This window comes from Pocillopora damicornis, chromosome 2 (genome assembly GCF_964200805.1).
Source record: "Pocillopora damicornis chromosome 2, jaPocDami1.2, whole genome shotgun sequence".
Taxonomy (NCBI): Eukaryota; Metazoa; Cnidaria; class Anthozoa; order Scleractinia; family Pocilloporidae; genus Pocillopora; species Pocillopora damicornis.
In genome coordinates this window covers 15,519,975-15,542,748 of record NC_142671.1, presented here as the reverse complement: position 1 = coordinate 15,542,748, position 22,774 = coordinate 15,519,975, and the positions used below count along the sequence as shown (strand labels likewise).

At 38.3% G+C, this 22,774-nt stretch overlaps 1 protein-coding gene across 2 annotated transcripts in view; it reads right to left on the bottom strand.

Moving 5' to 3' along the window:
• The window catches only part of LOC113677229 (centrosomal protein of 290 kDa), a 32,509-nt gene that overhangs the window by 6,766 nt on the left and 2,969 nt on the right, over window positions 1-22,774 (bottom strand). For both annotated transcript variants that reach the window (XM_089196598.1, XM_089196597.1), the window contains 49 exons: window positions 22,620-22,673; window positions 22,082-22,180; window positions 21,712-21,825; window positions 21,491-21,559; window positions 20,657-20,746; window positions 20,401-20,523; window positions 20,215-20,268; window positions 19,766-19,829; window positions 19,223-19,323; window positions 18,658-18,729; window positions 18,161-18,231; window positions 17,582-17,774; window positions 17,364-17,437; window positions 16,994-17,111; window positions 16,617-16,706; window positions 16,077-16,158; window positions 15,789-15,841; window positions 15,609-15,668; window positions 15,425-15,529; window positions 14,998-15,040; window positions 14,800-14,906; window positions 14,524-14,613; window positions 13,942-14,070; window positions 12,077-12,307; window positions 11,675-11,848; window positions 11,179-11,290; window positions 10,831-10,919; window positions 10,572-10,685; window positions 10,417-10,477; window positions 9,911-10,141; window positions 9,380-9,627; window positions 8,778-9,041; window positions 8,129-8,452; window positions 7,840-7,902; window positions 7,046-7,192; window positions 6,363-6,428; window positions 5,856-5,963; window positions 5,296-5,340; window positions 4,907-5,061; window positions 4,534-4,621; window positions 4,079-4,204; window positions 3,569-3,634; window positions 2,964-3,035; window positions 2,747-2,854; window positions 1,718-1,834; window positions 1,396-1,551; window positions 758-951; window positions 592-682; window positions 40-171 (listed from right to left, as the gene is read on the bottom strand). In XM_089196598.1, the coding sequence (XP_089052724.1) occupies window positions 40-171; window positions 592-682; window positions 758-951; window positions 1,396-1,551; window positions 1,718-1,834; window positions 2,747-2,854; window positions 2,964-3,035; window positions 3,569-3,634; window positions 4,079-4,204; window positions 4,534-4,621; window positions 4,907-5,061; window positions 5,296-5,340; window positions 5,856-5,963; window positions 6,363-6,428; window positions 7,046-7,192; window positions 7,840-7,902; window positions 8,129-8,452; window positions 8,778-9,041; window positions 9,380-9,627; window positions 9,911-10,141; window positions 10,417-10,477; window positions 10,572-10,685; window positions 10,831-10,919; window positions 11,179-11,290; window positions 11,675-11,848; window positions 12,077-12,307; window positions 13,942-14,070; window positions 14,524-14,613; window positions 14,800-14,906; window positions 14,998-15,040; window positions 15,425-15,529; window positions 15,609-15,668; window positions 15,789-15,841; window positions 16,077-16,158; window positions 16,617-16,706; window positions 16,994-17,111; window positions 17,364-17,437; window positions 17,582-17,774; window positions 18,161-18,231; window positions 18,658-18,729; window positions 19,223-19,323; window positions 19,766-19,829; window positions 20,215-20,268; window positions 20,401-20,523; window positions 20,657-20,746; window positions 21,491-21,559; window positions 21,712-21,825; window positions 22,082-22,180; window positions 22,620-22,673 (5,637 nt within the window). The remainder of the gene's footprint in view (window positions 1-39; window positions 172-591; window positions 683-757; window positions 952-1,395; window positions 1,552-1,717; window positions 1,835-2,746; window positions 2,855-2,963; window positions 3,036-3,568; window positions 3,635-4,078; window positions 4,205-4,533; window positions 4,622-4,906; window positions 5,062-5,295; window positions 5,341-5,855; window positions 5,964-6,362; window positions 6,429-7,045; window positions 7,193-7,839; window positions 7,903-8,128; window positions 8,453-8,777; window positions 9,042-9,379; window positions 9,628-9,910; window positions 10,142-10,416; window positions 10,478-10,571; window positions 10,686-10,830; window positions 10,920-11,178; window positions 11,291-11,674; window positions 11,849-12,076; window positions 12,308-13,941; window positions 14,071-14,523; window positions 14,614-14,799; window positions 14,907-14,997; window positions 15,041-15,424; window positions 15,530-15,608; window positions 15,669-15,788; window positions 15,842-16,076; window positions 16,159-16,616; window positions 16,707-16,993; window positions 17,112-17,363; window positions 17,438-17,581; window positions 17,775-18,160; window positions 18,232-18,657; window positions 18,730-19,222; window positions 19,324-19,765; window positions 19,830-20,214; window positions 20,269-20,400; window positions 20,524-20,656; window positions 20,747-21,490; window positions 21,560-21,711; window positions 21,826-22,081; window positions 22,181-22,619; window positions 22,674-22,774) is intronic.

Below are 22,774 nucleotides of genomic sequence, written 5' to 3'. Positions count from 1 at the left end.
GGTTTATCATGATACATCTTATCTAATAATTATAATTACCTGCTCAGCCATTCTGCCAGCAAGGTCTCTCTCTAAATCTTCAATATACTCCACTAGTTGTTTGTTTCGAAGCTCAAGTGCTTCCATTTGTTTGTCATGACCCAGAACTTTCTGACGTCTCAATTCCTGATTCTGTGAAATAAATAAGTAGGTAAACAGAGAACTGAGTAAATAAATGAACGAATTAATCACTGAATGAATGACTAAATGAATGAATGAAGAGAGGAAGGAAAGAATGAAAGACAGAAAATGAACGAGTTAGTGCATGTGTGAGTGAGATTATTAGCGAATGATGAATAGAAGTAAAATTTCACCAATGCCTTGCTTTAGCCCTGCGTCTTTCACAACTTAGCTGAACGCTCATAGATACGTACAAATGGGTAAATAAAGTGACAAGATTCCAGGTCCTTTTACAACAGAAATGAAATCATACTCAACTATGACTTTTGCCCATTTATGGTATTTACACTTCAGGAAATATGAAATTAATTCATGTAGGACCATTTAACTGTGTATTTGATCGTCATTACAATATGTAAAAAAGAACGATACCTCTTCTTCCAGCTTGAAAATATTCTGTCTAAGATCCTGAACAACTTCGTTCGTGACAAGAGCTTGTCCACCTGTTGAAGACTTGGCAGAACTGCAATGAATATAAGTAATGAGCGCGTACAATATCAGTTTAGAAGAAATGAAATATCAACGGACCATGACATACTTTTTCAATCTACTGTGAAGTCCTGCCTTGTCCTTCTCAGCCCTGCTTACTGCGTCTCGTAACATACCGATGGTCTTTTCGGCTTTTTCCAGCTCTCGTGTTTTCTCCGCCAGTTTTCCCTTAAGTGTTTCTACTTTTTGTTGCCACTTCTTGTTGTCCTCCCATCGCGCAACTCCTTCAGAGACCACTGCCGCCTGAAACACATGCCGATTAAGAGTAAACAAGAATGGTCCTAGCATTGATGTTCTACCCATGGATAGTACGCTCTTTGCTTATACGTCAAACGCAAGACATTTTAAATCAAGCCTGAGATCTCCACTATCTGCCAGATGGTAGAGATCGAACAGTAACCGAAACGGGTGAAGCTTTACACTAAGCAACAAAACCGTATAAGACTGAGCAAACAACATGCAATATATCGGGGTAACTTGATCAAAGACTCCCGAAACAGTATTATAATTTACACTATCAAGTTAATCCCAGCTCTACAGAACAATCTCAAAATGAAAACAAAAATTAAAAAGTGTTTAGTAGCGGCATATTGACGAAGTAGCTAATAGTCTACTAGTAGTGAGAGGAGTTTTAATTTGGAGTGTAACTTAGAGGAAGCTTCAAACAAACAATCCTTGCGTTCTCACCCTATCTTCCTTAATCACTTCCTCAACAATCGGTTTATCGTCACCAGCTCCCCCTTCAGAGTCCTCAGAGCTCTTCTGTTTGAACTGCTTTATTTTCTCTTGAAGGCTTTTCACTCTCTCTCGTAGTTTTTCACATTCAGCTCGTTCCTGAGCAAGCTATGGAAGGAAAAACGCACCTTTAGAATAAAACCTAAGCTTTCAACTCTTGCGATTCCCCATGAAAATCTGTAAATGCAATATTCCTGCTGACAAGGTAAAAAAAGTGACGAAAGGTGCTACAATTTACTACCAAAGTATTTTAAGAGCTATCGTCGCCACTGACCGTGTTCCTCTCAGTTCTCAATTCTTCCTCTTTTTTCTCCAACTGTTCTTGCACAGTCTCTAACTCCTTCAGTTCACGCCCAAGCTTTAACAGCGCAGAGTCCTTTTTTGAAAGTTCCTAAATGAGGGCAATTAGATTAGGCATCCAGAATGTACTTAAAAATACAATATCCAATACATCAAAACTGTTGTTTATGATAGTATAGTGACAAGTTTAAAACGACAGTAGAACCCCGCTAACTCGAATTCTATAGAGTCGATTCCCGGTTTGAGTTAGCGGGGGTTCGAGTAAGCTGATAGTAAATGACGGAAAAAATGGGTCAAGGGAAATCGGATTTTGTTCAATTTACCGGGGAGTTCGAGTTAACCGAGTTCAAGTTAGCGGTATTCTACTGTAGCATTGTTTGCGAAACCTGAAAAACATTTTGCTGTCTAAAAAACCTACCACAAGCGCCTAACGCATTTCAGCACAAATGATCTATCAAACGGTGCGGTTCTCGAGGACCCCATTACTCCGTTAACTTACCTAACTGCAATATTTTAAGGTCAAAACAGAAATGTCCAAATTTAGGACACATTAATATTTGTACACTACAAAAACAGACTCTTAATTTGCATACAAACCAGACATATTCCTCAGAGGCTACGGCCGAGTAATTTTCAGTTGCACATAAATTCAAATTTAAGCGCGTTATAGATTAACCAATTGAACTGTTTTCATTTCCCCACTGATAACGTTTCAGGGAAAGTTCTCTCATAAAGCGGTGAGGTCGACAGTGGCTTGGGGAAATCCATTCAAATTGTTTAGTCTATTAACGTTCCAAACGCGACCTTTACATGTTCTCATTAACCAAGAGCCAAAAAATAAGTCAGCCAGTCAGTCATTCGGTTGGTTGGTTAATCAATGAGCAAGGCAAATACTCCCCACATAACTAATTGCCAACAATAACAAAAAGTAACACAAGACGACATTGACCTTTTACTGTAAGAGCTATTTAGGGAGAGAAACACGCCGAAATTCTGTTTATACCTGCTTTAGTTTGTCCTTTTCCCCTAAAAAGTTCGATTCCTTCTCCTTTTGTTTCCTTAGCTCTTTCTTGAGTTTTTCCATTCTCTCTTGGAGCTCTTCGAGGCGTGCCTTAAAATCATCATAGGAATATTTTACGATTAATCGATGTATTTTTCCATGAAATTATTGCACCGTATAATATTTTATAAAAAAAAGAAATTCAGTCTGTACAGCATACCTGAAGGCCAGCAGTTTCTTTCTCCACAATATGTTGTACATTGGCCTGTTGCTCAGCCTTTTTAGCATGAGCCTGAAGAAAGAAAAAAGTGAAATATGTATCCGGTAAAAGGACGTGGAATAGTCTGTGGTTTGTGCAAATAACTTGCACTGACAAACATATCGACCAAGACGGCAGCTAAAGTTTTACTTGAGGAATTTTGTATTTTCGACATCAGCATCATTAATTTGAAATGTTTAACAATGAAACACCCCCTTTTTTCGGACTTAAGCCAAACGAAAACAAAATTAAAATGGTAAAAAAAAAAAAAAACAAAACTGCATACTATATTGCTGTTAAAGTGAAAAGGGCTATGAGTCCTTGGCGAAAAATACATGGTCTTGATAATTACCACGCTCCACAGTCATTTACTTTTCAGTCTGTGCCAGCCTCTTAGTCAGCGGTGACATGCGAAAAATGCGAGCAAGCAAAAAATGGCGGGACAGTCTGACGCTGTAGTTTCAGTCAAGCGTCGACTGCGCGCTATTTCGCTCGTCTCTTCTAACCGAGAGCCTACATAAACTACGCTAAACAGGAAAGAAGACATTTAATGGGAATTACTTCACCTGAACATTTTCCTCTGCAGTCGTAACCATGTCAGCTCTGAGCTGCAGGAGAGCTTGACTCAAGGACTTAAAATAAGATCATTATCACATGTCAGTGCACGGAAGCATAAAGAATATATTATATATATATATTGTTCTTACGAGAGAGGGTGTATCAGAAAACTCGAACGAAAGGAAAAGTAAACGAACAGTAGTTGTGAATATAATTTAAACAGGGAACCAAGCGGTAAAATAAGAGAGTATCAAGTATACTGAGTGAAAAGGCGGGGAGGTCGCGTGCTTACGCAGCGATGATATAGTTACTTATTTGCGGCCACGGTGATGAGTTCTGGGTAAGTACATATACACCTGTGTATCTGTGAAAGCTTTACATACAGGAACCAGATTTGTTTGTTGTACCAAGATAAAAAATGAAAAGTTGGAACAGGACGGAAAGAACACGTATATGACAATGAAGAAAAAGCAAAGGATATGGAATTCAATTGGGCATCAAGAGGGCGGCATAAATACCTTCTGTTGTTTTTCCTTCAATGCCAACTGGTTCCTAAGTCTCTCCACCAAATGTTTCATGGTTTTACTAGGAGCACGCTGGGAGGCTTCCTTTGCTAACTCAAGTTCATCCTTAAGTACCTCGATCTACGCGTAAAATGATAAAATCAACAAATAGTGCAAAGAACATACTCGGAAAAAAGAAATCCGAGTGCTCCCAATAGCATTCGACCTTCCGATTATTACTTCGGTTGCTCTACCTCTGAGCTACAGGAGACTCGTCGTAGGCCAGGCCATTTAATTCAGTCCATGGTGACAAACTTCCTACATACTGTTAGGATAGATATGTCGATGTGTAAAGCTTCTGCGCAATGATTATGGAAATGAAGATAGCAGTATTTAAAAGCCTGGTGATTTAAGAGTTAGGAAGTAATCCTAGGCAAATGATTCGCTAGGTAAGTAGCTTCAAGACTAACCTCCTTACTCTGTTCCATTATTCTGTCATCTCGTTCTAGTTTCTCGTTGTTAAGTCTCGTAATTTCTTTTGAATGATCCTCGTTTTTCCTGGTAAAAAAAAAACAAAAAAAAAACCGGGACAGTTCATGCATATTTAGTGAAAAATACGAATTTTGTCCCTTTCATCGGAAGGGTTGGATCTTATGAAAGAAGCAATTAGAGCCTGGCCATCTTGGTGGCTTCAGGAGTGCCAAGTACGAAATAAGGAGACTGAAGGTGTAGCTGTTATGAGTGAAAATAACTCGAACAATAAATGAAATAACTGACCGTAAACTTAGACACATGTTCGAGAAGGAACATGTACTTGAATTGACATGTATGTGAGTGTTTTACCTGGCCATCTGCTGTTTGAGACTGTTTACTTCCTCTTCATGATCCTTTTTCATTTTGCTGATCTCATTTCGTGATTTCTTGTACTTCTCTGCCGCCACGGCCAAGGCATTGTCCTGTTCTGTCACCATTTCCTCCAGCTCTGACAAACGTGCCAGCTATTAAGGAAATAAATGATGTAATAAGTATAAATTTGTAACGTATGGAGATATTCAGTACTGGTAAAAATCACGTCTCATCCGTTTCGTCGAAAGCAAAAACATCTGAGATTCTCAGACTAATGTCAGAGTTTACATCATCGGTTCGGTGTTGATTCCAACTCCCATCGGCCGCTAGACTTTTATTTAATTTGATGAAGATAAATACCATTAGCAGACGGTAACCACACAAACCTGTTTGTGAGAAGGAACTGGAGGACCATCGTCATTCACGGAATCCTGGGAGAAAAAGGAAGAAATGAGAAGAAAAGGTATAAGAATGGTGAATTCGTCAGTTGAGGACGAGGGGTAGTTCCAGCACTCTATGTGTGGTGTAAACACTGTTGAGAGTGGAAACTGAGCTATCAAAGCTCTAAGTTGAAGTAACTGGAGGAGTAACTTAGAACAGACTCATCTGAACTGATGTAAACAGTAACCAGTGCTCTAACAGCGACTTATCCATGTCATTGACAATACCAAGTGACCAAACTGAACTAATTGGCTTTACTGACGGATCGAAACTAACTAATCAAATCAATATAGAGCTAATACCACCACGGTAGAATTATTAATTTGACCACAACATTCCATAGACAAAGAACTCTTCGCTCCACTGTAATGATGAATTCCACTCGGGATGTCGAAAAGCCAGTTTTAAACACAATGCACTAATATGTAATAACTTTGATACTAAACCTCGCGTTTACTATCAAGACAAACTTTCCATAATCCAAATAACTCTGTAAAAAACTGACCATGTGGAAAGTCTTCTTCCTTCTAAACGTCTCGTCCGTCTCCAGATGTAACCTGTCTTGTAGGAGCTGAATTTCTGCTTTGTGTTGTTCGTTTTGAGTCTTGGCCTCCTGTACGTTAAACAAACAAACAAGCAAAAGTTCCTCAATCAAACAAGATCGTTTATTTCTTGATTATGTGGATGTGAGATGTTTTATGCAAAAACCAAGCTTAAAAGTCTGGCCACCAATGGGCTCCGATGCATGTGTGGATGCCACGCGCGTACTGTTCGCGTTCTCGCTGAGCGCCTGTTAAGTGGGGTGAGGCCCCACAGCCTCAGTGGCAGAGCAAGAACACAAGTGCTCGGAGGATCATGGGTAACACCCGTGCTGGATGCACTAAGACTTTCTCTGACTATGGCGATATCATTCACCGAGTAATAAACGAAAAAATAATTTTTTAACCAAAAATTCATCATAACTATTCGTCATGAACAATCACCACACATTTGTAATTTATTGTCAGCTGACCTCTCGTGCTTCTTTTAACATTTCCTGGTATTTAGCCAACGATTCTTCTTTACGAGCCAGCATTTGCTGTGATATTAAAAAGAAAGAGCAGTACATATGAAGATGAAGTAAACCGCTGTGAAATGATACTCTAATCATTTAGTTGATCCTTAATTGTTAGGATTGCAACACCTTGAGAATTTGTTAAGAGTTCAACACAAGTGTGCACGATAGCACCAGTGACAATTAACATTTGAGAAAGTATTCTCTTTGAACCAAAACGTTGTATGAGCCTCGTGGTCTCACTTAGGTTTCCTCGCCATACACATCGTTATATCTTACTTAAATTATCATGCGTCCTTATTAATTTTTATCGTGGACTGGTGTGGCAAACTAATAACTAAATATTTAGACCAGCACCATGCGTTATTTTGCCTCGATAAGAAGCCTACGTGAGCAGCAGATTCGGTTTATGCTATGTTGATAAACGTGCGCGACTTTCTTATCCAATCTGATCTAGAAATTACACCAACCGCGACTTGGTCACTCGTGTTTTCCAGAGCACTACAGGTATTTAAAAGGTCTGAGTTCTCATAGGCTCCCTGACATAACTCCTCATCATCTGATTGGAAGTCGTGATTACCTTCACTTTGATTTTACTGAGTCAACTAAATCAACACACAATTTCAATAAATAGAACGTACTTGCAGACTGGAGACAGTTGCCTGCGCCACTTTCAGGGCTCGTTTTGATTCATAGTCCTCCTCTACTAATCCAGCAGCTTTCTTGGCTTCTGCTGTGATCTCCCCGCGCTCTGACAGAGGGAGACGGAGGCGCAGCTCGTTTATCAGCTACAAGAAAATGAAAAGAAAGTAAAGAAATTATTCTCGCAGGTGAGCAAAAATTTAACTAATTGCAGACAAGAAGCGTGAAAAAATTCAGGCTTTGATGAGATTCGAACACGTGCCTCCTGGATACTAGTTGGACGAAACTAACCACTGAGCTGCGAAGCCACAAGTTGAGAACAGGATGCATTTTAAAGGATTTTTCTTTCCCGAGGAGGAATCTGATCATAATTTTTACTGAAATAAATTTATTTGACCTGCACATTATAATCAAGAAAAGCAATGATCCTCGCAGTTGAGTTTCAATTTAAAAGCAATTACAGAAAAGAAGCCTGGCGCCGTAATATTTATTTCATTAAAAAACATAAAATGAAGATGAAGTGTAATTAGTTACAGTAATTGTACCCTATTTAGTTTCCTCTTAAAAAAAAAAAAACAAACAAAATAAAAAAAATCAATGATGAAAAGTTCTAAAACTGTTCTATTCAAACCGAATTCATATTTTCAATATACTTAACCGGTTTTCTTCCTCTGAATGAATTCGTGTACACAAAATTGAATGGTAATCTTTGGGCTGATACTTAAATAAGAAATCAGTCGTAAACAGTTAGTTCATGAGGTTATTTTATTCCTGAATTAACTAATCAAACTACCTTATCTTTCTGGGTGAGCCTTTCTTCTGACTGCTTGAAAGCTTGATCCAGCTCTTCGTATTTCTGCGATTAAGCATTGTTTTTTTTTTCAATTTGACGTGTGACGACAATATACAAATAGACATGCAATAGACAGCTTTATATACCAACAGAATATACGTATCCAAAAGCAATTAAAAAAACCACCATATTCGGCTGATCTACTTAACGCTTTCCATAGTTTTGCACATTCTCCTCTCCATAATCCCTTATTTTCTGGTTTCATGTTCCTTTTTTTAAGTATTGTTACCTTTTTAAGAGCTCTGCTTTCCTCTCTCGTTCCTACAATAATCCTTATGTGCTCCTTTATATTTCTAATCGCCAATTCAAGCTGATTTGCTACTGGAAGATCAGGGTCTGGTATCGAGCCAGTAGCCTCCTCAAACTTAGCAGCTGCGTCTGCTACTTGTTCCTGTTGTTTTTCTAGCTTGTCAATCGTGCGCTCAAGCTCCACCTCCCTCTGTTCCCATAGCAACTGCCTCTCCTCGTGCTCTTTGGCAAGCTGGACATTTTCATCTTCCAGATCCGAGATGGTGCGTTCCTGAACTTTTGTCATATTTTCCAGGTGTTTCAACTGAAGTAAAGCAAGAAAACGCCTGATTGTAATCTAGAAATGAACTAAGGAAGACTGATTTGAGGGAGAACTCAGTTCTCTACAGTTTTTGTATGTGAGTGACCGACCGTCAAACCTAATAGCGCCCAACGAAATAGCATTCAGAGGTCTCCGTTATATTTGAAAGTCTACTTCCAAAACGAGCACTGTTTGCCGGTTAGAAAACCTAACATCGTAATTAACTCCTTTGCTGACACTCAAAAATGCTTTACTGTTCTACACTACAAAACTGTGCAAACATATGTCATCAAACGTAAATTGCAAACAAAGCTTCCATTTCTATTACCTCTTCCTGCAGTCTGGTAATAGCACGGTTCAGTTTAAGGTCCTGCAGTCGTATTTCGCCCATCTTTGCGTGCCATTCAGTGACTTTAGCTGCCCCTTTGCCATCCTTTAACGTAGCCATCAGTTCCTGTAACCCATCGTGTTGAAGCTGAAGCTCAGAAAGCTTGTCTTCAGCTGCTTCTCTGTCGGTTCTAGCTTTCTTAAGCTCTCCTTCAAGCTTGTGCTTGTCTTCGTGTAATGAACGCATAGTCTCGGCAAACTTTTCCTGAATAGAGAGCAAATTGGAATGGAGGTTAAGCAGTTCAAATTGTACATTTAAACTGACGAGAAACGACAACCTGTAAGATATGTTTCAACTCCTCTTTCAATACTTTGAACATTAATCTTGGTTAAAGGGAGGAGCACCAGTTCCCATCATCATTTTCAATATTTTCAATGTCTATTTTCCAAACTGACAAGATCCCTTTTTTTACATGCGTCAAAAAATAATAAGCCCAGACAGCGCAAATGGTTTCAGAGAAAAACAGGTGGGCGAAAACAGATCTTTATCCGTTCCGGGTTAGGTCAACGTGTTGTTATATTGACGTAAATGTGCTTAATTACCTGTTTCATCAGTGGCAGAGCTCCGCTGTACTGCCTCCGCAGATCTTGAATGGTTCTCTTAAGGAACTTTGCCTTGTTCCTGGCCTCCGTCTTAGCGTGATACAAAGCCTGGTCTTTTTCATCGATTTTCCGCTCGAGCCGTAACACATGAGCTTCCTGTCTGGACAGCTTCTGCATAGCAGCTTCCAGTTTCCTCACGGCTGTACCTTCACTCACCTGAAGGGCCACGATATGGTGGTGCAGTTTACCTGAAGATCGTCAAACATATCCTTTTGATATTGATAGAACGTCCAAAACAATAATTTTTTAAGACGTATTTTTAATTTAGGATCAAATAAATCCTCTGCTTTACTTTCTTATCCGCTAATACTGTAGTTAAAGATTAACAATTCTCATTCAAAATGTACAGCTGATTGCTTTCATGGATCAAAGAAGACATGTCGTGTTACTCTCCATGTTACTAACTAAGTCGTAAAGTTAATATTTTAGTTACTCCCAAAATAGTTTTAAATTTACATCAAATATTTATACCTATAATGGTCTTGTCATCACTCTCCATCTGCATGTCGTAAAGTTGCTTCCTGAGAGATGTCAGCTCTCTGTCCTGTGACTCCTGCTGCGCTTTGATGGCTTCGGTTTGATGCGAAGCCACTTCCGCCACCTCCTTCAATCGTGACACTTCCACCTTTAGCTTAGATTCGGACTCCTCCAGAGACTGGACACGACGCGTGACAGCCACATGAGTATCCTGTGTGACAGAGTCTAAGCGAAAATACAACCACTTAATTTAAAATGCTGTCTAGTGACGGGGAATGTAAGGGTAATGGCGTCATTAGTCCCGCAAATGTACTTTTGTCTATGTTGGGAACCGCGGTGCCATCAGACTTCGATGAGGGTTGACCTTGAACCTCCTAGATAGCAGTTGGGCGTAACTACGAACTGAGTCACCAGGTCACAAGCTGTGTGACTTCTACAATCAAAGAGACGTCTACATGTCTAAAGTTAACCTTTATGAAAGACATAAAGTGAATAATTACTGGATATTTCGTCCCTAAGCTGCCGCTCAACTCTCTGAGATTCAAGATTCAACTTGCTAATCTGTAAAAAAGAGAGAACTCGTCGTCATCAGATATTAAATTCCGAGATGGCGTTATGAAATGTCTAGGAATGAGACAATTCAGTACACACTGACCTCTGCGAATTTTTGTTCCAACTCTACATTCCTTTCCTCTAGTTGCTTGATAAGAGACTGAACTTGTTCATATTTCCTCGTGGCATGGTCGGCACGCTCTCTCTCATTCAGTTCCTGGTAAAGTTAAGGTTTAGTTAAATCATATATCAACATCGTGATTTACACTTTTCTGGGTGCTTCATCAGTTATCGTGCACCACACAAAGGGATAGATGTACAGTCTGGGTTACCAAACACAGCCTGTATGTATCACGATATACCTTCATTTCTAACGTGGCGAGTTTTCTTGATATTCTGTCTATCTCTTCCTGCCGCACAATGCTGGTGTCTCCTCCACCCTCTCCACCCTCTGAAAAAGCAAAATGTTTCATTTTTCTCAGGTGAAATTTGTTTCACCTACCATAGGAGTCAAAGAGAAACATTAAACGCCGCAGTGACTAACAGAAGGCCAATGAAACACATGATTTTCAGTAGGTATCAGTGGAATTCGTATCTAATTGAGGAAAGAGGTTATTGTTTTCTTTTACTATGGAAAGAGTGAGTTTTTATCACCCCTACGATTTCGTTAAGATAGGAGCTACAAATCGACAGCGCTAAATCTTTGTCACCTTTCGATAGCAGTTCATTCACCATCTGCTCTAAACTGTGGTTTCTTTCCTTCAGTGAGGTCATCTCCCTCTTCAGATCAGCTTCTCTTTCTTCCAAAGCCTTCAAGTCGGCCTGAAGGAAAAAAAATCATTAGTAACTTTCAGTGATATAAACAAAGTATTCAGGAGGCTTTCTACATCATAAAACAAGTAAGTCTGATGGGCAAGATCAAGCCATACAATGTCCACTACAGTATGGGTCTTTTGTTTTCAGCGAGAACGGAAGTTTCGCAAGCAAGAGGTATATGTATCAATTTTAAAACGCAGCTTATTGTGGAGTAGCCAACCACACTAAGAGGAGAAACTGATAAATTTAACCACGCATCATTAGTAATAACCACACGGAGACAATTACTTCATTACTCTGATAGATCAAAGCTATGACAAGATCGAAAGGAACCAGCTAGACAAGAAAAGCAGGCTTAACGCTTAATAAATTGCTAGAAGCACTTCATACCTCTAGATTGTCGACTATGGCTGATCGTGCCACGAGGCTGTTTTCTCTTTGTATAACGTCGCGATACTTGGCCGTAAGTTCGTTATACTGTTTGTTCGCTGCTTCTAGTTCTGTTGCAAGAACACTCTCATCTAAAGCTTGCTGTAATACTCCAATCTTGTACGTGGACATTTCCTTAAATATAAGTGAGTTCAACAAAGTATGAAAGTGATTGAAAATGCTAAGTCAATATTGTCAGGTTTCAAAGTAATAAAGATGCGTTGTTCAAACTTCATGCGCAAGACTACATGCCACGCCACTCTAAATTCTTCTACTATAACAAACGAAACAAAATATAGTGTTAAAAATTGAGGAGGATGAAGGTTGAAGACAAAAAGGAACAAAACCCTGAGCATTTCGTACTTTGTGTCTTTGAAGGTAGCCCAGTCTCTCGGTAATTGCTGTCTCCATGGCAACAACATCATTTTTGTATCTCTTGTTTTCTTTCCTGAGTGCAGCTTCCACTTCTTGCATGGCCGTGTATCTCCTGCTGAGCGACTTCTCGTTCACTCTCAAAACTGTAACCTTTCTTGTCATTTCTCCAAGTCTCTTTTTCTGCTTGTCCTCGTCTTTTTCCAGGGTATCGAGTAATCTCTGCGGAAAGGAAAGTCCAAAATATCGAACTTCTCCATAAATTCACACAATAAATTAAAGAAATGAAAACAAAAACTGCAAAAAAACGTATGTCTTCAACCAAGAATGTCATTTGAACGAATCAAGGAACTCGACTCAGCACCCACATCACCTAATCTGACCCGGTTTCCTGGTGACTTACCAAGCCCCTATTCCCAGTGGATAGGGGCCTGCTTCCAGCCGCTTTACCCATCAGTCAAACCTGCAATCTCAGGTTTGATTTCAGATACCTTCAAGTAGCGCGCGCAATTCTGAATATATTAATTTGTACGTTGTGGTGAAAACCATCTGGCTACGAACGCCATCGAGTAGCGAGGCTCAAAACGCCTGGAGTCATCATACTTCGTCTTACGCGTCCCACGGATTTTCTTTGTTTTATATATCTAAGCAGCAGCCCCCATAAAGCGCGAAAATATGAATGGATATTTGTCTCCGGACATGATCTTTTACGGGATGCGAACAGTTCGAGCAAACTCTGAGCTTGGAGGAACAGATCAATTCCAAGGACAAATATTTAGAAAATAAACCCCTTCTGGCGGCTGATATGTCGGCTAATAATCATGTCCGCGGCCAAGATATTTTCCGACAAAAATAAAATGAATGTAAGGCCGAGAAGCGAAGCTTCGAGAGAAAAAGGAGAAAATTTTAAGACAATCTCTCAGCCAAGGACATATCAGCCGACATGCCAGCCGCCAGAAGGGTGTTCATTTGTTTTAAAACCCCCCCATTAATTTTCGTATCGGCTAGTTGACAGCTTATTTTATTGACTTTTTTGTACTTTCCGGTGCAGTATTTAAGAACAGATTTAAGAACGTTACTATCACTGGACTCTACAAATCGAGTTCGTTTTTCTTACATGTAAACTAAAAACGATGAAACAGTGCAACTTTTGAACTGGCTTTTTTCCGCTGGCTTTCTTTATTTACGACGGAAATATTCGCTGGACAAATATCGACGCAAACGCGGGTTACTGCGTAATAACTGCCCGGTAATTTTGCACCATGTGACGAAAAGGAGCCGATGGAATCGCGCAAAATCTAATAGATGGGCAATAAACGAGCATAATCTCGCTCCAAAAGGAGGCCATTGTGTTATTATCAACGCACGGGAAAAATGAGCATAATCTCGCACCAAAAAGAGGCCAATGTGTTATTATCAACACGCGGGAAAAATGTTTACGAACAGCTAACCGTGTTCTTTTCAATGTTGCCTGGCTCGATTAAATGAACAAAAAAACATGTTCCTTCAGTAACAACAATACAACACTTTCTCATCTTGAATTAAATTTTAGGCGCAGAGTTTTCGGACGTAACGATTGAAAACTGGGGATTATCGTTTGGGGTGTATCCTCGGATATCCCTCAGTTTTAGCTAGGAGATGCTCGGTCGCGTCATGCGTTTAGACCAATCGCGCGCGGGAAAAAATATTCAATAGATTATAAGCTCCCTTGTTCATTGAATATGACAAATGCAAAGCAATCAGCGACATGTCGAATTTGGGGTTAAATCCTTACATTTTGTATATCTATAAATATAAAAAGAACTTTTTTTATCTTCTACGTAGGGAAGAATAGCAGAATTTAGCAGAAACAGTACCTCGAATTCCATGAGCCTGATTTTATCGTGTTCTCTGGCAAGTTCAGTTGAGGCCTTATCTTCTTCGATCGCTTTCCTCTCCTCCTCCCATTTCTCTTTTTCTTTCATAAAATCAGCATAAAGAAGCCCCTATGAAACAAAACAGAAAAAAGGTGAAGTATAAAAACAGCTCAGATTGTATGAAATAAAAAAGTCACATTGTTGATTTGTTTATTTTACTTGCGCGGAACTCTGGGAGTGAGTTTTCGTGCGCCTCACTCCTCGAGTTACGCATCACCCGCTAGATCGATTTTTTTATCACTAATGTTTTTCCCCCTTGCGAAGATATTTTGCCGAAAATGAGGTAATGTTCGTAGTCTATGGTTTGCTTTCTTGTTTTTCCTTTTCATCGAGGTACAAAACGCCTAATACCTTCTCCTAAGATTATCAGACCCGTAATATTCTTCCCAGAATAGTTTTGTTCGAGATGTCAGTCAACCAAGCCCGGCCCTCCCTTCCCCGTCACCCTTCCTTAGCATTTGGGAGTTAGGGTTGATGGACTGACCATTCAGGCTGGGAAAACCAGATGGGGAGTTAACCAACCTTTTGGTGAAGAATGACCGAGAATTTCCTCTTGAACATCTCAAGATCCTTCTCCATTTTCTCCAGTAGTTGCTCTTTCAGGGAGACTTCCTTTATAAAATGAATTAAGGAAACATTGTGATTATATTGCATGTAAACTGCCAAGAAGCAAACATAATAGACAAATAAATAAATAAATAATAACTCAGGTTCATGAAAAAAGCACAAATAAATAAAAAATACGAACGCAAGTTCATGAAAGCTGTTGATAAAAGTATTCAAAGCTCTATTTGTCACCTGAAGTACTTGTATAAGATGCTCGTTAAGACTGGCGATGATCTCTGTTGAAGACGGTGTCATTCCCTGCGGCAAAGGCATGGGTTGTAACTTGACGGCACCTTCACCTTAAGTTGCAAACATATCAAAGTAAATTATAGTAATAACAGACAATCTGTCCTTTATTTAACTTAAAGCTTCTTTAAACGAAGAACTTACCAATCTCTTTCAACACTTTAATATCTTTTTCAAGATCCTCGATCTTTTGTTTTGGAAGAAAAAAAAAAGAACACAATGAAATGAATAAAAAATAAATGAATAGATAAATCATAACAAAAAATTTTCAATCAAAGACACACTCAATTTCAGCATCATTTTAGCTAAGTGGTGTTTTTATGCCCAGGTCCCCCTTTTTCAATGTCCACTTTAAACTCTTTGACCTTGTATTCGCATCACCCTCGTTTGGGTGAGGAGGGATACTTAACCCACTCACACGTACGTTTAATAAAGAAAGGAGTTAGAGTTGTCCTCTGAATGTTTTGAGGGCGTCTATGGGACTTTGGGTAATGACTGCGCATTCATCTCCAAAAGATGTTGAGCAGTTCAAATCTCAACAAAATAGATTTCTCACAACACCGTTTACTACCTTGGTCTTTTTCCTCTCCAACTGCATAATGGCTTTAGCTGTTTCTTCTCGGGCATTATGCAGTTCGTGTCGGAGTTCTTCATTCCTCCCACTTAGTTGTTCGATCTAAATCCAAAAGAAGAACTTACAGCTTGAATGATATTACATACGTGTTCACTAAAGACGAACAGGAAAGGGAACTTACCTGAGCTTTCAATTGTAGTGTTGTGTCATATTGACCCACTGCATTTCTAGATTCTATCATCTTTATGGAAAACAAAAAAAATTAGAATGGAGATTTACAGTTCAGTTTCCGAAAGGCAACAAAAAAGATAAACCGTATATCAAACAAATTCAACTAATGAATGATGGAAGCATAACTTACAGCCATAAGCTTTTCTAAGGCTGGTACTTGTACTAATTTACTTTCCTCTGCTCCTAAAACGAGAAAAAAAATCAAGTCATCAAGCTTTTTCTTTTCTTTCAAAAGCTTCAGGGGTAAATCATGACAAATCGATCTCTTGTTACAAAACACTCCACAGGGAGGAACTATAAGCATCCGAACAATAAAAAGACGAGGAAATACTTCATCAACAAATGGTTTTAGGGAGGTACCAAGACAAATTTTGCTTTTACTTTTAATTAAAACATCTGGCAAACCCACAAAACGAACCTTGTGCTGCAGCATGTTCTCTCAGCTGTGCTAAAATCTCCCGCATCCCAACTTCCAACTGCTTATTCTCATCTTTAAGTTCCTATGCACAGGGATCGAAATTCGCAATATAGGCAGGTAAGGACTTTTAAGTGCTGTGTAGCTCACCCGTTCAATTATTTTCCTGCTTAAGTCTTGCAGGATCTATACACGTCACTGTATTTTGCTTCGTCTCAGGAAAATGTTATACTGAATATCAAATTAAACAAGAACTTGAAAGACATGTCGTTTGTCAGTTTGACCACAACTAAAAAACCACGAATCACCTGAAAGGGAATAAAATGACTAAAAAAAAAGTACAGATTAACCTTCTAAGTCCCAGAAGTGATTAACATGCAACTTCTCCCTATAACATCCCACATCTATTTTGTTCGAAAAAGTTTTAACCTGATAGAGAAGTAAAAGTAGAAAGGGAGAGAAACAGGGATTCGCAGATTCAGGGTTATTCAGATCTACCCAAACAAAAATTGTTATCGTAATTGGCCACTGACTTCTCTGTACCTTATTCTCAGTCTCGATCTTCTTCATATCAGATTTGTACTTTTCAATTTGTTTTTCGTTCTTTTCTACTTCTCCTTCCAGCCTCTGGTTCTGAAAAACAAACAATCACACAAAAAGGTCATCTACAATAATTTAAAAACGTCATGGACCACAGGCCGTAAAGTCTTCATTTCAGACTCAATTCAAGAAAGAGACGTGTAATATTCTCTATCGGAATTTAAAAATCTCAGCTGTATGTACGTCTACTCGAGGAAGTGCAGTTCCATGTACTAAAGACGGTTGTTTACGACTCGGCAATCGCTTGTGAAAAAAAGTTCTTGAAACCCCTTGGGAACTTCTTTATACCTAGCACGTGACTGTTCGTTCCTGGTACTTACCATAGCCTTGGTGACGTCACTATCAGAATCCACTACAGGTAGTCTCCTGGGCGAAGAGACTACATCCTCTTCTTCGGCCACGATCAAGTCTTCTGCAGTGATTCCTAACTCTACAGCCCTGCCCGGGAGGAAAGGCATTGCAAAAATTCAAAACCGATACGTTATCGGTTATTGGAACTACGTGTCGCTCATCGGTGAATGACTTACAGGCACACCAAATTCCCATAAATCTTCAATTTGAAAACGTTCTACGTTGGTGGATGTTCAACATGTATAGAATGCCCCTCCCTTCCATTTCCATGAATTGACAATTAACGAAGTATTATGGCTAACCGAAAAAAAACAACAAAAACAAACAACCCACATTTACCTTTGACCTCTGTGCAGTGCTTGTTTTCGGAGCTGACGCTTAAGCTGAAGCCTCTCTTCCTCTAACCTTTCCACCTTCAAAAATGAAGAAAAGAAAAACTCAAAACAAATCATTACCATTTAAAAGAGGTTCCCCAAAGTGCATAGAACAATAAAAAACATTCAATAAATACATATTCGTTATGTTAAATTTTCCTCGAAGTGTAAAAAGTAAATTACCTCTTTAGTCAAGGCCCTGTTCAGAGCCACTGCCTGTTCTGCTTTAACTTTCTTTTTGTGCCGTACATCTTCAATGTTGAGCGACTCCTTAGGATCCATTCCAAGCCGCTCTCGCAATTCCTCGTTTTCCATTTCGCTGTCATTTACTTTGATCTCCAAGTTGTTTACTTGACTGGTCAGGTCTTCAATGTTTCTGAAGGGAAAAAGAGTTAAATGAAGAACTAACCAAAAAGGCTAGGAATACACTGTAAAATCATCGTTACACAGAATTTTGTGCTTCCTTACTTCCACATGTTGCCGTGCATCAGTTCGGCAACAGATTAGAGATGACATCCAACTATGATAAGAGCAAAGGCACAGGCAAGCGCGGCATTGACGTTATCGTTAGAGAGGGGGGAGGGGGGGGGGGGCTAGGGGGATATTAAAAGGGGGGACTTGGGCGTTTATCATTAAGTGGGGTTAGGGGGTTATTACAGAGGGGGGTTGGGGTCAAAGCAACATTAGCAGCCTCCGAAAAAAGAAGTTTTCCAAAAAAAACTAGATACATTTTTAAAAATTGCTTTTTTTTCTGTATCTTACTGGTCTCTGATACGAATCTGAGCCTTGCAGTCCTTGATTTCCTGCACAGCTTCACTCAATCCATACTCCCCCTACAGTAAAGAAATAGTAACATCAATTGTGATGCAATCTTCAAGACTGCTGAACGTGTACGACTAATTAATAAGTTTTTTTTAATCAGGTAATAATTAATAATTATCCACTGAGTTGGAGGTGAATAATTGTGGATATTTACCGAGCCGCGAAGCGGCGAGGTAAACATCCACCACTACCGACGGCACTGAGGTGAATAATTGTTTCTTAGAAAATGTACCACACAAATACGAAAAAACTGGTTATTTCTTACAATATACAAAAAACTGGTCAGATATTAAACTCTTGACACGCGATTTTTTCTCACCGGCTTCTTGCTAATCAGCGCGCGCGAAAAGCACCATACAATTGTATAGTATAATTTATACTAATAAATGATATCGTAATATTCAGTTAACTTCAATTAAGGGAGAATAACTCCTTACCCTCTCATATTGCATCATTCGAGCCAGTAAGTGATTCAACTGCTTGTCTTTCATAGCTGCAGCCTTTTCTGCCTGTTTAGGAGGGACAAACATAAATAAATTATAATACTGCGTGTTGCACTCAGACCTAATTACAATGCAAAAAATAAATAAATAAATAAACAGATTTTGTGGTCAAAGAATATACTTATTATAATTACAAAACTGGTTTATTAGATCAGTTTTTTAATTCAATCAAGGTGCAATGGTCATCTCATAGAGAGCTGATTACTTATCACGTCTGTGGCTGGGATCTGATAGATGATCTGACTCTTGCATGCATGTCTAATTTCAGGATAAACACCATGGTTTTTCTTTTTACTCAAGGGTGTATACATGTATGTAGGGCATGCGCAGTTTGGAGGACTTTAGGGCCTATATGATTGTAACAAACCTGATCCAAAGTCACGACAGTCTAGAACATATGTTATTACTGAGAAAAGATTTGTTTTTGTTCCGCTTTATCCAAACTAAAGCAAAACTAACTAAAAGCAGTTTCTTGAAGCAAACCCTTTTGAATTATTACCATGATCATCCTGTCTTTAAACTGCAAAACTTCCAGCTGTTCTTTTTGTAGAGTGCTGTTTAGATCTCTGATTCTTTTTTGCTGGTATGCTGATGGAACACCTATCAAAAACAGCATCTTCAAATCAAAAATTGATTTGCATCAAAAACAGAGTGTGCAAAATATGCACATGCCTTAAACCTTCAAACACTGGGAGTGACTCACATCTAATTTCTCTTTACAACAATATCCCTAAATCTAATTCATGTCGAGACAGGGGATGCATAAAGAACAGAGTGGAGAACTTGTATACTGATGTTAGGGTGTGCCGGTTAAGTGTACTTTGAATTGTAATCCAAAAGCATGTGCTGTTAAATGTAACTCTGAGTTACAATCCAGACCAAGAATTCAAATACCCACATTTCATGTAAACATGTTACTATATAAAATAAAAAATAAAACCACAAATTTATAGTACAAACTTTGCATTAATTCTACATAATTGTTTTCTTAGAGGGTAACACTGATAAATTACCCTGTAAACAGTTTACCACATAAATGTACCTTTTTCAGTTAAGGCCTTGACTTCTTCCACATATGAAGCTACACCATGCATGTCACTTGATGCCTATAAGTAAGCAAAATTTGACATGGTCATGTACAATCATTTAAACCCTCTACCCCTTGTTACTCAGAAACCTAAAAAACCATTCTGGCATTAGGATTGTTTGCACAAAGCTGAGCTTTGAAATAATCCCCAGAGAGGTCTTATCTTGTAATCTGTGGTGCCTGACTCTCAAAGTTATCAATTCATAAAAGCAAATTCACACAAGAGGTCGAAGACAAAAGTGAGTTGCCTCTGGTATCCAAGCTGAGTTTGATGGTATGTATGGCCATAACCAATCATTATATGTTCTTTAATAGGAATGTATCTTTACAGCCCACAGATAATTTAAGAGTTACATACACTGTAACAGGAATAAAGTGAAAGCTGCATACATGTAATTTGGTACCTTTTCAAGTTCCTTTTTAAGATTTTCTATCTGTTCATCTTTCTCAGCCACAGCCTATCAAGGAGGAATCAAATTTCACACAAGCAACATGTAACTAGGATTTTGTTATTAGAAATACATGTTAAAAAAAAAGAAACTAAACAATATTTGCAAGTCTATGGACTAGATGTAAAGCTATAGATATACCTGTTGTAACATGGCCAAGGATGTTTTGTCTGCATCCATTTGAAGCCCTGCAACTTGTTGTTTCAGTTCTTGGACCAATGACTGGTACTGCTCTAGCTCAATTTCTTTTGCTGCAAGCACAGCCTATCAAAGATATTTGAAGGAAAATGAAAATTTTAGCTCTATAGACCACTATCTTTAAAGCCCAACTGTAAGCACTAATAGCATAAGAGGTTACTGAATAAAATTTTTCTGGGTGTGAATCACCCATTTATACCTTCCACTCTTCCACTTTAGAGTTCACAGCTGCCATAATCTGTTCATCAGTGTCTGTTTTGGTTGAAAACTGCATCCTGAGATCTTGAACCTAAGTAATAAAGGGACAACAAATGGGTCTAAATAATTATGGATTGCAAATTATTGCCACTATTGTCATTAAACAAGGGGCTCAAAAGAAACTTCTTAATTCATTTGATGAACACGGCAAAGATTTCCATTACATGATCAACAATTAAAAAAAACAAATAATTGCTTTGGGCATCCATTCCATCAATCTCTGTAGCCTTAGAGAGAAGCATTATTTGGGGCATTTTTAAGACCTGGTTAGGTCACTTGACTCCTTTTGTTGATAAAAATATTCTATTGGTTGCAGCTACATAAATTCAAGTCCAGTCACATCAATCTTTGATGTTAATTATGACCAAGGTTTTAGCCCATTTCTCTTCTGTTATGCTCAAAAGGAGAGCTTATGGCCATTAGTTGCATATAAAAAAAACAGTGTTGTAAAGTTTAATTTTGAAGAAACCTTGGAGGGAGGGAGAGGGGGAAAACCAGTAGACAAGAGACGAAGTGACAAGAAAGATGGAAGGAATAAGCAGTCACAGCCCTTACTGACTCTTAAAAAATTGGAAGATTGCGCAAAGGGGTTAGTTAGCATTAATCTTGTTGTATTGGAGTGAAATTTGTAAAAAATTCAGCAGCTCTGTCACAATGAAAATGATTCAATACCAATGTAAGAATTTATTTTTACATTTTATCATGAGTTTATGGTTGTTATCTTACTATGCCATATGAAAAAATGTACAATTCATATGATAATGATAATGATAACCTGTGCTCTGAGGGCATCCCTTTCTTTCCTCATGTCATCTATGATCATGTCTGACTGCTGCAGAACAATCTGTTAAATTTTTCAGAAACATACCAGTTTGTATACAGTTCTTCCTTACAAAAGTAACACAATTATACACCATTTCATACACATCAAGAAATCACTCAAAATAGATGCATACAATTTAGTACATAAATGTTACATTAAAAGCATAAGCCAACCTTCAGTTTGGTGTATTCATCTGTCATCTTGTCCATCTCTGCAGTTGCCTCTTGAAGTTCTTTCTCAGTGTTTTTCATGCGTTCTTCTAAATCATCATTAGCCTCTTGAAGAATCTATGCAAGAAATAATAAAAACATTTTATTTCAATATACGATATAAGCTGTGTAGACAGAAATTAAAAGACACTTCCTGTTGTAATAACAATCAGAGCATCTGAAAGTATGTAACAGGATGACACTTGGAATGAGTTTATTGCTTCTGAAAATGAATGATAACACTAAAGAACCTATTGAAATGGTTTTCAAATGATTATCAAATAAGGCTGTTTTTCTTCACACAGACTGAACTAAGGTCAAGTTGGTAGTTTACCCTTATTTCATCCAGATACTCAGACAATTCCTTGTTTTTCTTGGAGATCTTCTCTTTGAAGTCAGAACCTTCTGCTCTGCGCATTGTTGTACTTTCTCTCTAGAGGTAAGAGATACAAAGTTTTGAATACACCTGTTTTTGGACATCCCTTTGATTCCAAAGGTTTAGGCTATGTTCTTTTTTCTCCCAATACACAATATTGTTAGACATGTTCTGACCTAGTAACTCACCAAGAAGCACTTGATGGAAACCAATATACATGCATTAACATATATTCATATAAGTCTTGGCTTATCTGCTGAGGTATACTGTCCTGAAAATTGCAATACAGTAAATAGCTTGACTACTATTAAAACAATCTATTAATAAGCTTAGCCACATTCATTTATTTTATATAAAATGAAAATTTAGGACTATTGAATTGTTTAAAAATCAATGTTACTGGTTTTAAAATCTTTATGTAATTAACATAACATTAGTTTCTACATTGATTCTCATGGCCACCATATAAAAGGTAAAGGTTTGCTTTTGATTGTACCTGTTGTTCAAATTGTCTTTGTAAATCTCTTAGGTCCATCTTGTTCCGTTCTATCTGAAACAATTAATTATAGGCACAATATTTCACTTGCATCATTCTCAACTTTATTTAAGTATTTACTGTAGTAAAAATTCTTACCAATTTGAATGGGTCTA